This window comes from Lissotriton vulgaris, chromosome 10, assembly GCF_964263255.1.
Source record: "Lissotriton vulgaris chromosome 10, aLisVul1.2, whole genome shotgun sequence".
NCBI lineage: Eukaryota > Metazoa > Chordata > Amphibia > Caudata > Salamandridae > Lissotriton > Lissotriton vulgaris.
Genome location: NC_141698.1, coordinates 131,537,217 through 131,553,500, shown reverse-complemented (window position 1 = coordinate 131,553,500; position 16,284 = coordinate 131,537,217). Strand labels below are relative to the sequence as shown.

At 41.3% G+C, this 16,284-nt stretch overlaps 1 protein-coding gene across 4 annotated transcripts in view; it reads right to left on the bottom strand.

Annotated features, from left to right (window-relative positions):
- Window positions 1-16,284, bottom strand: part of CARD11 (caspase recruitment domain family member 11) — a 663,926-nt gene that overhangs the window by 144,357 nt on the left and 503,285 nt on the right. For all 4 annotated transcript variants that reach the window (XM_086940703.1, XM_086940702.1, XM_086940700.1 and 1 more), the window contains exon 14: window positions 11,330-11,453. In XM_086940703.1, the coding sequence (XP_086796829.1) occupies window positions 11,330-11,453 (124 nt within the window). The remainder of the gene's footprint in view (window positions 1-11,329; window positions 11,454-16,284) is intronic.

Below are 16,284 nucleotides of genomic sequence, written 5' to 3'. Positions count from 1 at the left end.
GACTCACCGCAGCGATGCGTCACTTCTCAGTGCGCACTCTTTGCGACATTCCTGATGCGTCATATTTAATGTATGACGCATCATGTCGCAAGGAGTTACAGATACGTCAGTATTTCTGACGTATCTGTAAGCGCAAAAGTGACGCATTGCTGGAGTGTGTCACAAAAGTGACGCAACTCCAGCAATGCGTCCTTTCACATGGGGAAAGCCCCATGTGAAAGGGCCTGCGTCAGTCTTTGGCCTGCTGTGAGGCAGGCGCAAGATTTTGACGCAACGGCGTCCTAAAAGTGACGCAGTGAAATCTCATAGATTTCACTGCGTCACTTCTACGACCCTTCCTTGCGTCAATACGCCCCCCTTGCATACATTATACCTGGCGCAGGTATAATGTGGCGCAGGGGTTTACAAAGTGACGCATCTACCTAGATGCGTCACTTTGTAAATATGTGAAGAGAGGGGGGGCAACCCAATAAACCCTTGCGAGCTTGGGCGGATAATGTATCAAAAACAAATTGCCAGCAAGGGATTTGTTTCACACTTTACTAAGCAGCGTTAAGAATCTCTGTTGAAAAGAGTTTTGTATCCTAGCTGTAAACATCAGTTGCTGTGTTATTTAGACAAGTCCAACTACTCGGGACAGTTTCGAAAATCACAATATAAGGCTACCACACTAGCCAAACAAATAAAGAAAAGCAACACAAGGAGATTATGTATCAAAAATTGTTATAATTCAGAAACAGTTCATAAGAGTTATTCATCAGTTAATAGAATCAAACATAAAAATTCTGATGTACAAGGAAAACATTCATTGGTCCAACAGTACATGAGAATACGTCCCAGCTATTAAATAAAGTACAATGGCTACTGCTAAATTCACAGTAAGGCACTGAACGCAAGATGTCGGCAATAGCAGAAGTGGACGTGAAGGTCGACGTTTCGGTCTTATCAAAATTAATTACAAGACCATCATCAGGACAAATTGTTGGGTATGAGCCGATGACCCCTAGAAAGTAACATAATACATCAGTCAATGACAATGTTCGATATGTGTTGCAACATAATTAACAGGAAAGGCATTCTAATTTGATTACTGTTTATGTTTCCAGAAATGGTTTAAGCCAGGAGAGATACTGGCCAATACTCAGCTCTCAATTTTGACAAGGACGGTGTGGCGTCGCTTATATGTATGGAATTCACAAAACATTTTCTTTCAAAGACATTTGAATTACAGTTTACTATTCATGTTCACTTTAGCATGCCTACAAATACATATTACCTCCTAATTGTACAGTATAATGCATGGACTCTAGGGTAACTCAAATAAATACCATAGGGTTTCTCTGGCATTCCAGTGTTTGACTATACACATGGTCAGACTTACTTGGAAAGAGAAGAGGGAAAGCCTGCTGTATCCCACATTCACATTTGGGGGAATTCCTTAATTTGATATCCTAGATGACAGGTTTTCACTATGAGAGACAGAGTAATCGAAATTGGAAATCCTCCAAAAAACAACATAGTGCAAAAACAGTTGTCTGAAACCAAGATGTTATTTACCTGATTGATTTCAAGTAAGTATTCGGGATCAAGTTATTTCATTTCTAGGATGCCCTTTAAATTCATAAAGAACTTCCAGAATATCTGTGGGTGCAAAAAGGAGGATGGCTTACTATGAATGTATGAACACGGTAGTGAGCATTACTCTGTGAGATAACCTAGTCAGATTTGGGTTTTAACCAAGCAGAGCACTAGGTACATCGTGCATGTCGAAGGAAGCCGTTATCCTTCGTCCCATGACAAGAAATACACTGTGCGATACCTTGACGCACTTTCCGTTCATTGAACGCTAAGGACAAATAGTAAGACTAAGTCATGCCAATGACGGACTACGTTTTACATATCATAAGTTCTATTCTGTTCCGTCACGAAAATTGCAGTGTACAGATTCTTAATTAAACGATACAGGCAGCTTATTGGACTAAATCACATCGTTAAATAGTGCACTGCACGGCATAAATGCACTGCATAATTGCAAGTGATTACTCGAGTTGTTTGGCGGCTGGGTATAAATGGAGCCGAGTTTAGTGGTAAAGTTACACCAGCTTCCTCGTTATTACTAACATGTATAGACTACCAGATTATGGAGACATAGTTTTCAGATGGCCGTGTACTCATACTAGCAAAATAACATCATCGCGTTATTACCAAATAGATAGATGTCGATATTCCCGACGTGCAGGTACTTACTCGTATATCTGTACCCAGGGGTCACAGGAAACGTGCTTATGCCGGTCAAATCACGGAAAAGCGATCAAGCCGATATGCCCCGGGACATTTCTTTTAAAAAGGGTCAAGACTGGCCATTGGTCAACTAAATCACCTGACTTTGTAGTCGAAATAGAAGGCGCATCAAAGCGACGCCATTTTAGGAGTAAAGTTCAACATGCCGCATAATAAGCAAACACGGATGAGTAGTAAATGTCAGTTTAAAAATAAAGGAGTTCCCATGTTATGGTAAAACGCCTTATTCATACTCCATGAATTGCAACCAATAGATAATGGTGCTCTATACTCGTCACCTTATCAATCTTCAATGAAACTGCAATACGTCCAGATGGATCATAGAGTCGCATGACCTGCGAAATATAACGTGCGCCGTTGGCGCCATGTTGGAGATGTAAAAACGAAATTGTGCGCAATGGTCGTATGTAGGTATAATGGTGTCCTGCATGAATACTAAGGGCACACAGTAGTTTAAACAATAATCTCAACGAGTCACTGCGAGTTAATCTATATACACGCTAATAGACGTGGTTGGATTACAAAGACTGCGTATTGAAGCACTTGATCGGTAACATATAAAGTGTATTACATCGTTGTGCTCTTCATCGCCAGGTGTGTTTATACCACCTCCGTCCTGGAATTACAAATCATCAGACAATCATATTGAGCACATACATCATAATTCAATTGATATAGATTTTTTTCTTGGAAACCTGTCGCCTGCTTGGGCGCGCACATTCTGATACAGAACTCATCAACGAGAACATGTCACGTTCTCAGTGCAGTGGTTAATACATATCAATGCAATAAATGGTCACAACTAGCATAGCTAAACAGTGTCAACATTCATGTTGGTATACATAGATCAAAATGCAAGTCATACATATTGCAATGAGATGAACAATCATATATCTGAGCCCAGATCAATGAAGACAAGCAATACTTCTACTGACAGTGAAACAGCATTGTTTAAACCTAGCTAATGAAATTCTCCTGAAGCGCCAGTCTAGTTAAGGCATGCTAAAGAATGCCATTCAGTAGAGGAGTTCAATCCCTTCTTAACACTGTTGACTGTTTCTATCCACCTATTTTTTTTCATCGTCAACGCTTTATCAGTGTTTTTTTGCCTAATAGTGGGTTTAACCACCCCTAGGACCCACCATTTCATGTCTTTCTCAGTATGTTTGAATTCCACATAATGGTCAACTAGAGGAGCATTCTCCACCTTACATCTGATCCTGGATTGGTGTTGCAGAATTCTCTGCTTCACCATCTGTGTAGTCTTACCTATATATAATAGGTTGCATGGGCACTGAATGCAGTACACCACATTGTGGGTTCTGCAATTGGAGAAGTGTCTCATCTGGATTTTTCTTCCATTTATGGTGTAGTCTTTCATGTTGGAAGTTGAGCCACACGCAGCACAGTTATTACTTCTATAGTGGGCAGTGATAGGTACATATTGTCTCATGTTGTCAACCAGAGTAGACTCCTGTTTTTCATACGTATGGACCAGCTTGTCTCTTAAGTTAGGGCCACGTTTGAAAGCAAAAAGCGGCTTATCTCTGAGTTCCGGGCAACCTGAAAGCAATGGCCAATGCTTGATAATCATTTTCTTCAATTGATTACGGATTGTGCCGTATGTCGTAACACAAACCAGGGGATTATTATCCTGTTTAGATCTCCTTTTAAGGAGTAGTTCACGGTTATTGTACCAGGCTCTTTTCAAAGAGACTTTAAGTAATTTGTTCGGATAGCCTCTATCACTCAGTTTGTTTTTGAGGATTCGTGCTTCCCTGAAATAGTCTGTGCGTTTGGAACAATTCCTCCTCAGGCGGAGGAATCGACCGAAAGGCAATCCCTCTCGTAACGCTCTGGGATGATGGCTGTTAAATTTCAAGAGAGTATTCCTTGCTGTGGGCTTGGTATATAACGTTGTGTAGAGCAGGTTGTCATCATCCACTTTAATGGTGATATCAAGAAAGTTAATTGCACAATTGTTACTCTCCAAAGTGAATTTAAGGTTGTTATTCAGACCATTGAGCCAACCATGAAATTCACAGAGTAACTCGTTACTGCCTCTCCAGATTAAAAAGATATCATCAATATATCTTAGCCAACAGGAAATGTTGGCCAGATATGGGTTGAGATGGTGATAGATATATTGTTGCTCAAAGTCAGAGACATAGATATTAGCTATGTCTGGGGCGTATACTGCCCCCATAGCAACTCCTTTCAGTTGCTGATAGTAGTTTTTTTCAAACAGAAAGAAATTCTCACATAAAGAAATGCGTATACAATCAATAATGAAGTCTGTGGGTACATTATCAGGCCTGATGCGTGAATCTAATAAATCCTCAATTATTAGTAATTTTTGGGGGATGTTCGTATAGAGACTTTCAATGTCCATTGAAACTAAAAGTTCTTCCTCTGGGTCAAAGTGATGATTTTCAAGTTTGTTGATTACAGAAGTGGTGTCTCTAATATATGTTTCTGATTCAACTACAAAAGGTCTAATGAAGAAGTCCGAATATTGAGCCAAAGGCTTAAGAATGGAATTACAGCCTGACACTATAGGCCTCCCTGGTGGTACTGTGGCATGTTTGTGCATCTTTGGAAGGATGTAGATAGCTGGCACAGTTGGCGATTTATTGATGAGAAAGAGTGCCTCCTTGTCGCTGAGCCAGCCACCTATATGTCCTTTTTGACTCAGGGATAGTATCTCTGATTCAAGTCTAAAGGTGGGATTACTAGATAGTTGTCTTTGAAAGAAAATGTTTTGTGAATTCCATACATATAAGCGACGCCACACCGTCCTGGTCAAAATTGAGAGCTGAGTATTGGCCAGTATCTCTTCTGGCGTAAACCATTTCTGGAAACATAAACAGTAATCAAATTAGAATGCCTTTCCTGTTAATTATGTTGCAACACATATCGAACATTGTCATTGACTGATATATTATGTTACTTTCTAGGGGTCATCAGCTCATACCCAACAATTTGTCCTGATGATGGTCTTGTAATTAATTTTGATAAGACCAAAACGTCGGCCTTCACGTCCACTTCTGCTATTGCCGACATCTTGCGTTCAGTGCCTTACTGTGAATTTAGCAGTAGCCATTGTACTTTATTTAATAGCTGGGACGTATTCTCGTGTACTTTTGGACCAATTAATGTTTTCCTTGTACATCAGAATTTTTATGTTTGATTCTATTAACTGATGAATAACCCTTATGAACTGTTTCTAAATAATAACAATTTTTGCAACATAATCTCCTTGTGTTGCTTTTCTTTATTTGTTTGGCTAGTGTGGTAGCCTTACATTGTGATTTTGTATACTGTCCCGAGTAGTTGGACTTGTCTAAATAACACAGCAACTGATGTTTGCAGCTAGGATACAAAACTCTTTTCAATAGAGATCCTTAACGCTGCTTAGTAAAGTGTGAAACAAATCCCTTGCTGGCAATTTGTTTTTGATACTTTGTAAATATGGCGCAACAAGGCACATTGTTTACACCACTGGTGCGTCACGAAAAGTGACGCGCCGGCAGCGTAACAGTGACGCGCAGCCTCATAAATGAGGCCCATAGTGTCTAGTGGCAAATCCCTCAACATAAGGCAACAACAACATTTGAATGTACATTATTTGAATCTCAGAAACTGAGCAATCAAGGGACTATTTACAATCTGCTGTAAATTAATTTAATCTTTATCTTTCACTGTTTATGAAAGAAGAAATGACAAGCATACATTTTAATCAGATAAAGTATTCGGATCATTTTATAGGGAGCGTTTCCTATTTACTGTTCCATTTCACTGCGATGAATGTGTGTGCACCGTTGAATAGAAGCTCTGCATTGAAGTTTTATGGCTTAAGACTATTTTTGCATGTTTTGAGGATAAATAGTTGAACTATTTCTCAAAACAGGCTACCTCTGCTATCACGGATTTGTAATAATAGGCATGGAAGCTTTTACCACGGTGTTAAGCGAGGCACCGTCGAGTCCATGGTTCAGACATGACATTGCGCCACTCGTTTGGATTGAGAACAACTCGGGGCATATTTACAAGGAAACTGTCGGAGCATGACGTTAAACTAGATTGCTAATGCCCCGGTCTGACAGTTTCCAAACTCAGGGATACTAAGGGGCAGATTTACAATTACTGGCGCATCCCTGCATATCGGCAGGGATGCGCCAGTAATTGTGCGCCGCAACTCCGTCACCCTGGATGCGCCACATTTACAATGCGGTGCACCATGGGGCAAAAATGGCACAGATGCGTCACGCATCTGTGCCATAAAAGCGGCGCATTGCTGGAGATGCGTCTCAAGCACGACGCAGCTCCAGCAATGCTGTGGGGGGCTCTATCTCCACAATGCTGTGACAAACGCCAAAACGCCTTTCCCCCCCCTGCGATGGAACGCCTCCTTCTGGCGCAGGGCTTTACAAAGTGACGCATCTGGGAGGTGCGTAATGTTGTAAATACCCCGCACCATGGCGCATCTTTTGTGCCACCGCTGCGTCACAAAAGTGACGCACCGGCAGCGTAAAAGAGGCGGAAAGGGCTTGCAAATGTGCCCCGTAGTATTTACAACAATGCGGCGAACCCCTGCATTTCCCCTAGCGCTGGCGCTAAATTGTGCCGCTTAGCGCCAATGCAGGCACCCTTGCACCATAGTGAAAGGGTGCCTGCGTAGCGGGGAATGGTTGTTCATGTGCAGGAAGGTGTCCCTTCCTGCACATAAACAATGACAAATGGCAATTTCAAACTTCTATGTGTGCTGTTTTGTGCAGCACTCATAGAAGTTGCAACTCAGCATGTTTTAATGATTGTTTATGTGCAGGAAGGGACACCTTCCTGCACATGAAACAATTGATTGGCGATATCCTATAAAGATGAGTGACTGTGCCTCTACTCTGTATTCGAAGTGATATGTTAATTGATATTTTCACATGATTTACACTCATCTTTATAGGATATCGCCCCTGATGAAGGGACTAGCTCCCGAAATGCATTGGGCATCGGCCTCAGAATAGGATCCTCATGAAGATAAAGATTCTTCTGGAATCGTCTTTTTGTAAATAGGTCTATTGAGAAAACAACGTGACATGCTATGAAATGTAATAGCGTTAATTAGAACACATTTACGAACATAGAAAATGTTAAAATGTATGTTGAACTATTATGAAATATGAATGAAATATGGAACTATGTAACATACATAGGATTTATGTAAAGTTTGAAATAAATGTTAACGATGTGTTAAAACTTTAAAAATCATTAAAATACTGTGGAAATAATCTTCTTTCCAAGGGAACAGTGCTCATTACTTGCAGAATTGTCTGCGTCTTTAAGTTTCACACCAATGTTACACCCATTTAACGTCTTCCCAGTGCAAAGTATGTGCTGTCTTGAGTGACTTTGCATTAACTAAACTAAGCAAAACCACTAAAGTGGCTTTGCGAGGCTTAGTAAATGCCGAAAATAATCTTGCGTCAGAGCAGCGCCATAAAAGTGGCACAGCCCTGATGCTGGTTTTTTCCGGTTTCTGCTGAAAGTACATTTTCGTTTTGGGGTGTTTTATCAGTTGTTAATTATTTTTAAAAGCATACCAGAAACCCTGCCCATGATTTTGAACATTTCATGTATGCACTTATGCCCCTTGGCATTATGTTGTTTCATTGAAGATGTGGCTTGATGTTTAAACCTGCAAAACACATTTCAAATGAGAAGCCCACAGTTGCATTCTGATCTGATCAGAGTTGTTTTGAGGCCACAGTTTGGTAACCTTGGAGTTCTAACAGAGGTAGTACCGTGTCTCACGCAGGCGGCATGCACCTTTGAGGCCTACTACATTCCAAGTAACAAGTCTCATTGTGGAGTAAGAGAATGATCGTAGTTAAAAAAAACGAGTCCTTGGCCTATCATTGGCTTCCCCATCTGGGGACAAGAACCTCTTTGCCCCATGCCTTGGAAATCACACGGGACTCAGCAATACAACTGCTTCTGTCACTGGGATGCAGAATAGATCTCTGCAGAGTTTGTGTAGAAACTCTATCTTTCAGTGATGCAATTCATCTTCACAGCTAGTGGGACTAGTTAGTCCAGATACAATAGTGATTAACCAATTTGGAATGCACAACCTAACGCACTGCCAATGCAGGGACTGATTATTAGCCGTATGGACTACGGCAATTCTTTACTTGCCTCCATAAATGTAGGACTCCTAGCTAAGCTCCAAGTCGTGCAAAATTAAATACGGCAGCCAGGCTGGTCCTCAACCTGCCCGCGTGCTCCCCATCCGGACCTAGTCTGAAGACACTACACTGGCTCCCAATCAAAAAAAGAATCCATTTTAAATTGTGCTGCCTGGTGCATAAGACACTCACTATATAAAGGACCCCTCTACCTAGCTAAAAAACTCACTATATACCAACAGGCTAGATCTCTCAGGTCCAACAGCAAATTTCTTCTGACAGTGCCAAAGATCTGGACCACCAGAAATGGGGGTAGATCCTTCTCCTGGGTGGCACCAGAAACCTGGAACACCTTGCGTCTGGAGACGGATCACAAGACGTTTCGTAAACAACTCAAAACTTGGCTGCTTAGCTCAGTCAAGTAAATGTCCTGCCGTGAACACTGGCAAGCGCTATGAGATCTTCTGGTGATATATGCGCTTTACAAATACCAAATACAAATACAAATACAAATACAATGTGAATTCACTCTGCCCTTCTATTGACTCTGATATGACCTTCAAAGCTAATGTTACCAAGAAAACTAAAAAAGGTTGAGATCAACTGCTCAGCTACTAAAAAGTTAAACCTTTACTGCCAGGAAGCAAAAAACAAAGTCTCTTTTTTTTTTAACTAGTAATCGCGATTGCAGTGTGGTGGAGAAAGGAGGTGGGGCTTCCGACCAACTTGCAGCAATCACGCATTCAAGCTGTGTGGGACATACTGGATGTAACAGGAGGGGTTCTTGGCTCCGAAGGACCCTCAACATCGAAAAGGACTTCATCCCCTAACTAGAGCATCCTCGTGTGTTGTTTTTACCATTCTATTTTTTATGTGTATTTGTTTATACAAAAGATATTTAAACATACCAGGATACCAGAGATTAAAATATGTGCAGCAAGTTAAAACTGCATTGAAAGGGCTTCCTGACTATAAGAAGAGTTGTTTCTCCATGTAAAGTAATTGTTACCTTTGTCAATGTAAATTAAGAATTAACAAATAAAGTTTGTTCAGTTAACATGAATTGGTTGTAAATGACATAATGAAACTGTATTTAACATAGAAAAGTGTTCAAGCTGCTATGACCAGGCCTCAAATCCATTTCATTTGTTGTACTTTGCACATTGGACATGGTTTCTCGCCCCTCTGTGCAGCTCTACTTAAAAATGCGTCCTTCAGCATTTTGCACAGTACACTAAATTCAAGTACTTTTACAGTCTTGTTTTTGCTGCATCTTTAAAAATAAGCTTTCTTCCTGTACCTGAGGTCCTGTGGGAAGTAGCAAAGCTTAGCTGTATCTTTACAAGTCCACTTTGTGTGGTTAGTGGAGGCTTTCTCTATAACTTTAAATGTGCCCTTGCCTTCTTTCAGATGCATGGCACAAGGACTTTCAACCTTGTCTTGTGTAAGTTTGATTTGACTTGGATTATCTCTATTTTAGGGGTCATGTACTTTTGGACTCACACATGGCCCCCAATCCCGAAAATTTGCATTTAAGAATAATAATTGTATATCAACAGTTTTTGGGAGAACAAACGAGAGTCAAAAGATATAATCTGTGAGGCACTAGACAGTTGTTTTCTCATGTCAGTTTTGCTGCATTGTGGTAATACAATGGAGTTTGTAGTAATAAGTGTGTGAATGTACCTTTATTAGAGCTCTAAATATCATGTGCTATGGAGCCATATTTATTGTAATAACCATGACGTGTATATGCATAACCATCTGCTCCGATAACATTCTTTCCCAGGTAATAGCAGTATGAACAACCCGCAGAACTAAGAGGGGCAGGTTTACAAGCCCCTTGTGCTGCCAGTGCGTCACTTTTTGTGACGCACCGGCAGCGCTTTTCGTGCCCCATATTTACAAGGACAGGAAAAGCCACCCTGCGTGGCTTTTCCTGTCCTTGTAAATACAGCCACTTTGCACGCAGCACTTTGTGTGAAGGGGCGTTCCATGGGTGTTGCTGGGGCTGTTCCTACACAACACCCATGGAACCAGACACATTTCCAGATTTACGAGAAATTGTAAATCTAAAAATGTGTCTGAATGCTACGCCTCCCCAAGGGACGCGTAGGGAGGCGCAACAAGGAGAAATGTATTCTTTTCTCCTCGTTGTTTTCCTCTTCCTATGCGTGCTGCATTCTGCAGCACCCATAGAAAGAGGAAATCCCCTCTGGTGATTGTTTATGTACTGGAAGGTCTCCCTTCGTGCACATAAACAATCCGTTAAATAAAGACGTTTTAAAAGTTCCATGTGTGCTAGTGCAGCGCACATAGAAGTTGTAAAACACAAATTTCTGATTGTTTATGTGCAGGAAGGGAACCCTTCCTGCACATAAACAATCATCCCAGTGACGCAGGGATCCTTGCACCATGGTGCAAGTGTGCCTGCGTGGGTGCACGGCAGCAGTTTGTGCGCCAGCCCAGAGTGAAACATCGAGATAAAATATATTGTTGTAAATATGTCGCATCCCTGTGCTTCCAAACTAACGCAGCGTGGCGCAGCACAATGACTTGCGGTACCGCATTGTGTTAGTTTGTTGTAAATCTGCCCCTTAACCCCTTCGATGCTGATGAAGAGCTCAGCTCGTCATCAGCTACGGCGCTCGTATGCTGCTGACGAGCTGAGCTCGTCATGTAACGCAGTATTTTAAAAAACGCCGCACACAGCGGGAAAAGCCTCCGCAGCGATGCGGTTAAAGTGCTCAACCTGCATTCTGAGATCATAAGAGTGAGGCTAGGACAGAATCCTTCAGTTGACAATACCCTTATAGTTTGAAGCGTTTGGTGCATATAAGAAATACCTTTGCAGAGAGAACTTCTTGACCATGAAGTTAAATTGATCAATATCAAAGCTGTCCAAGCTCTCCGACTGATGAGAAGATGAGGAAGAGTTCAGCGACGGGGGTCCGCAAGAGTAACTATCATCTAAAGAAAAAGCACAGAGAATAAATCAATAAACACTGCAAAGGGCGTGATGGTTCAATAGAAACAGAAGATCTTTATGATCAATACTGTACACTGCTGATTATGGGTGGTAGGGAGCAACCACTGTCACTCAATTGGAAAGCCCCACATCATCTTCACCACTCATGTTCTCTCTCCCAACACAGCAAAAGCCTCACACATCAAAAGGTGAGACAGCAAAGTAGAACCTCTTTTAGTAGAGCTAAAACAACTGTCTGCAGATAATCAATAAGATCATGGTGCCCGATTCACAGAACTAACTTAAGACAAAATCCTAAACTTACTACTTTTGGTATTCACAGAAGGTAGAATTTTGTCTTAAATTTGTCTTAAGACAGACTTAAGACAGACTCAAGACAAAATCCTAACTTAAGTCTGTCTTACGTCTGTCTTAAAACAAACTTGAGACAAAATCCTAACTTCTGTGAATACCAAAAGTAGTAAGTTTAGGATTTTGTCTTAAGTTAGTTCTGTGAATCGGGCCCATGGTGTTTACTCATCCAAACAGCCGTCAAATACCTCCATCCCTTCTCCGCCTATAGAAACAAGCATTTGCAATGCAATAGGTCTCGCATTAGGAAAGTTTGAGCTCTTGGTATTGAAAATGACATTTTTTATTTAGGTGTTGGTTTTGAAAATAGCGGAATTAATAGCTTTGTCATTTACAATGCCAATAGTTATAACTTTCGCAAATGTGACACCTACAGCATTTGTAATGCAATATGTGTTGTTTCTACGTGAGTTAGATGTATTAATATTACAAATAACAATGTCTTTTCTTTTAATTTTTCTAAATTATTAATACTTAAATAAAAGTTATTGTTATTTATAATGGCAATAGCTTAATCTTCACAAAAGTTATTTACAAAAGTTTGTTCAGTGTATTTTATTGTGATGAAAATCCAAGAACAGAAGTGAAATATTAACATCTTTTTGTGACATTTGTAATAAAGTTGAAACATTGATAGAACATATTTGAACCAGTTGTTGTTGAATGGATGCATAGATTGATACTGTGGTAGCACATAGTGATGCTGCGGTGCCCCGAAGTGATGCTGTGGTGCCCCTGAGTGATGCTGTGGTGCCCCTGAGTGATGCTGTGGTGATGCGATAGATAGATAGATAGAGTGAGTGCGGGCGATAGATAGATAAAGTGAGGGCGATAGATAGAGTGATGGCGATAGATAGAGTGAGTGCGATAGATAGACAGATAGAGTGAAGTCAACAGATAGATAGAGTGAGGGGGCGATAGATAGCTAGATAGATAGAGGGCGATAGAGTGAGGGTGATAGATAGATTAATAGAGTGAGGGATGATAGATAGATAGTTTGAGGGTATAGATAGAATGAGGGCAATAGAGGTAGGGCTATAGATAGAGTGAGGGCGATAGAGTGAGGGGGCGATAGATAGCTAGATAGAGGGCGATAGAGTGAGGGTGATAGATAGATTAATAGAGTGAGGGATGATAGATAGATTGATAGAGTGAGGGTATAGATAGAGTGAGGGCGATAGATAGATATAGTAATTATTTGGCATGTAAATATGTGGCACTTAGTGGTATTTGCAGTGTATGTTGCGTTGAGCGCAGTGTAATTATGAGCATATAATTATGTGGCACTGAGGGGTATTATGAAGAGTGTATGTTGTATTCAGTTGAGTGTAATTGTGTGCCGTTTAATTATAATTATGTGACATTGAGTGGTATTTGCAGTGTATGTTGCATTGAGCGCAGTGTAATTATGTAGCTTATAATTAGGTGGCACTGAGGGGTATTATGAGGAGTGTATGTTGTATTCAGTAGAGTGTAATTGTGTGGCATGTAATTATGTGGCACAGAGTGGTATTTGGGGTGTATGTTGCATTGTAATTATGTAGCATATAATTATGAGGCACTGAGTGGTATTGTGTGGAGTGTGTGTTGCATTCAGTAGGGTGTAATTATGTGGTGTGTAATTATGTGTCACAGAGTGGCATTTGGAGTGTATGTTGCATTGAGCGCAGTGTAATTATGTAGCATATAATTATGTGGCACTGAGTGGTACTGTGTGGAGTGTATGTTGGATTCAATAGAGTGCAATTGTGTGGTTGGGTGTAATTATGTGGCACTGAGTGGTATTTGGAGTGTATGTTGCATTGAGTGCAGTGCAGTTATGTAGCATATACTTATGTGGCAATGAGTGGCATTGCGCGGAGTGTGTGTTGCATTCAGTAGAGTGTAATTATGTGGCATGTAACTATGTGTCACTGTGTGGTATTTGGAGTGTATATTGCATTGAGTGCAGTGTAATTATGTGGCGTGTAGTAATGTGGCACTGATCGGTATTTGGAGAGTATGTTGCATTGAGTGCAGTGTAAATATGTGGCGTGTAATTATGTGGCACTGAGTGCTATTTGGAGTGTATGTTGCGTTGAGCGCATTGTAATTATGTAGCATATAATTATGTGGCACTGAGTGGTATTGTCTGGAGTGTATGTTGTATTCAGTAGAGTGTAATTATTTGGTGTGTAATTATGTGGCACTGAGTGGTATTGTTTAGAGTGTATGTTGCATGGAGTGCAGTGTAATTATGTAGCATATAATTATGTGGCACTGAGTGGTATTGTGTGTAGTGTGTGTTGCCCACTTCTCAACAATAACTTTAATCAGCGAGTCTAGGTCTGTAAGAACAGCTAGTACCAACTCAGTGAATGTTATTATCACCTCAATTAATAAAATACAAACTATCTACCAGATTACATCACAAATGTTTCTTATTCAGAATGTCATACGAGCAGTTGGATAATTCTCATGAGCAGTGCTTTAAATGGGCCTGTACTGCCCGGTACGGAGTTTAATTGGAGAGTACCAGCGCTTCTCAGAAACAAACAGGTACTCTGGTTCAGAGTACCTGCACTTCTATTTCTCTATTTCAAGCACTGCTCACTAGTCAGATATGCTCATTGGCTCATTGAAGTGTTTTGACATAGATCCAAAGAGTTCTTAAGATGTAGCTGCAAAGCGACGCGTTAGAGAGCTAAATACATTTCGGATACATTAACAAGTGGCAAAAAAGAGTAAATGGTTATGCGTGTTGCATAAATGCGCCAGTGCCGAGTAAATGATGCACCACCATTTGCACTGACCAGTGGGAGCACTAACGAATTGGCACGGGTTTGCCACTTAAAAAAAACGCCTGCATCCATCGTCGGAACCAAACGCATTTACGCACCGGCTGGTCGACGAGTGTCGTTCTTGCACTGTTCAGTTGGTGTAAAAATCGGTGCAAACTTCCTACGACAGTTGTGCAAATATTTGTATTCTTGCCCATTCAGGGTCTGAAGTTGGCGGCATGTCCACTATTTTGCATATAAACATCCTAGAACCAATACACATATTTTCACAACGGTATTTTAAGAGCAAGCTAATCATTATATCACCTGTGCACTTAGTGTGTGATCATAATGAAAATATGTGAATGTGCGCCCGCGCTCTCTCTCTAGGAAGGAAACACACGCAACAGTAAGTAGGCATGCGCTGTGGCTCTCTAAATATCAGCCATGCACGGTGCAGTTTGAGTGTGGGGAGGTTTCGCTGGCTTCCCCCGGGGCAAAGAGTGCAGCTACAAAGATAGGAAATAACCAATATTATGTCGCAAACTTTACGGGCAGAGTTCCTGGCCAAATACATATATAATACACACAATAATTCCACTTAACGCATCAAAATGTACCCATTTCTAAAAGTAGCAACACATAATTAAAAGTTAACAACTGCACACAAAGTGTTAAACAAAAGTTGCGAGAGAGATTGAAATCTGCAGAAGGCACTATATATTCAATCGTTCCCTTGTTCAAATAAGGTACCACCATTACTGCTTCTAACTCAGGGCCACCGCAAAGCGCACGCTGGGCAAAAACGAGAGTTTCCATCAATAGAGGCATCGGACAGAGACTTCTGCCAGTGATGGACAATTGCTGCGCCTTTGTCACAACATACTGACCTGTTGCTGAAAGCTTGGGCGCTCTTTGCTGAATGCAAGAAAGTGATCTGGAGAAAGTGAGCGATAACAGGGCCGTCTCGTACGTCATTACTTGGGCGCTGAGCACCAAAGATACACTTGTTGGTTGGGCCTGTGTATTTTACACTGACTCAGAAGCTACATTATTTGTATCTTAAGATAGTCAGGTAACGACGAAAGCTCACTGTGCTCACACGAGTATCTCAAGCTTCAAAAGCATCACGTTCTCCACACTCAGCAAGCAGGGTCCGTTGCACAGACTTTGCTCAGTGAGGCGGAGAAGGACGGTTGACGAAATAGATAACGTGTTAGACTTACCCGCGAGCAGATCCCCTAGTCTTATTGCCTGAGAAGATTTAACTCCCCCTACTGTTTGCCTTTGAGGCTCGTGCACAGCAAGCAAGCTACTGAATGTCCTGAGCTGCGCCTGTGGCTCTGAGATAAAGATAGCTGTAAACTCTGGAAATAAAAAAATGTGAAGCATTGCTGTGGGGAGGTTGGGGGGGAGGAGAAATGTGAGACATGGCCTGGCGGCCGTGAAGTGTGAAGCAGGGGGCGGGGGACTGGATGCCTTTGAAGTGAAGCTCTTGGAGGCAGGCGGGAGCAAATGGCAAGCGTGTGCAGGAGCACATGCACTCAACAAAATCCACGATGGTTTAGACCTTGGTTTGCTCCCAATACTCTCGTCTATTTATTCCTTGCGGAATATAATAGACGAGACCTAAGAACACCATATAGAATGGTAGTAGTCTTTGATTGCGTGCAGTCAGTTGACACCTGGCACGTTTGACAAC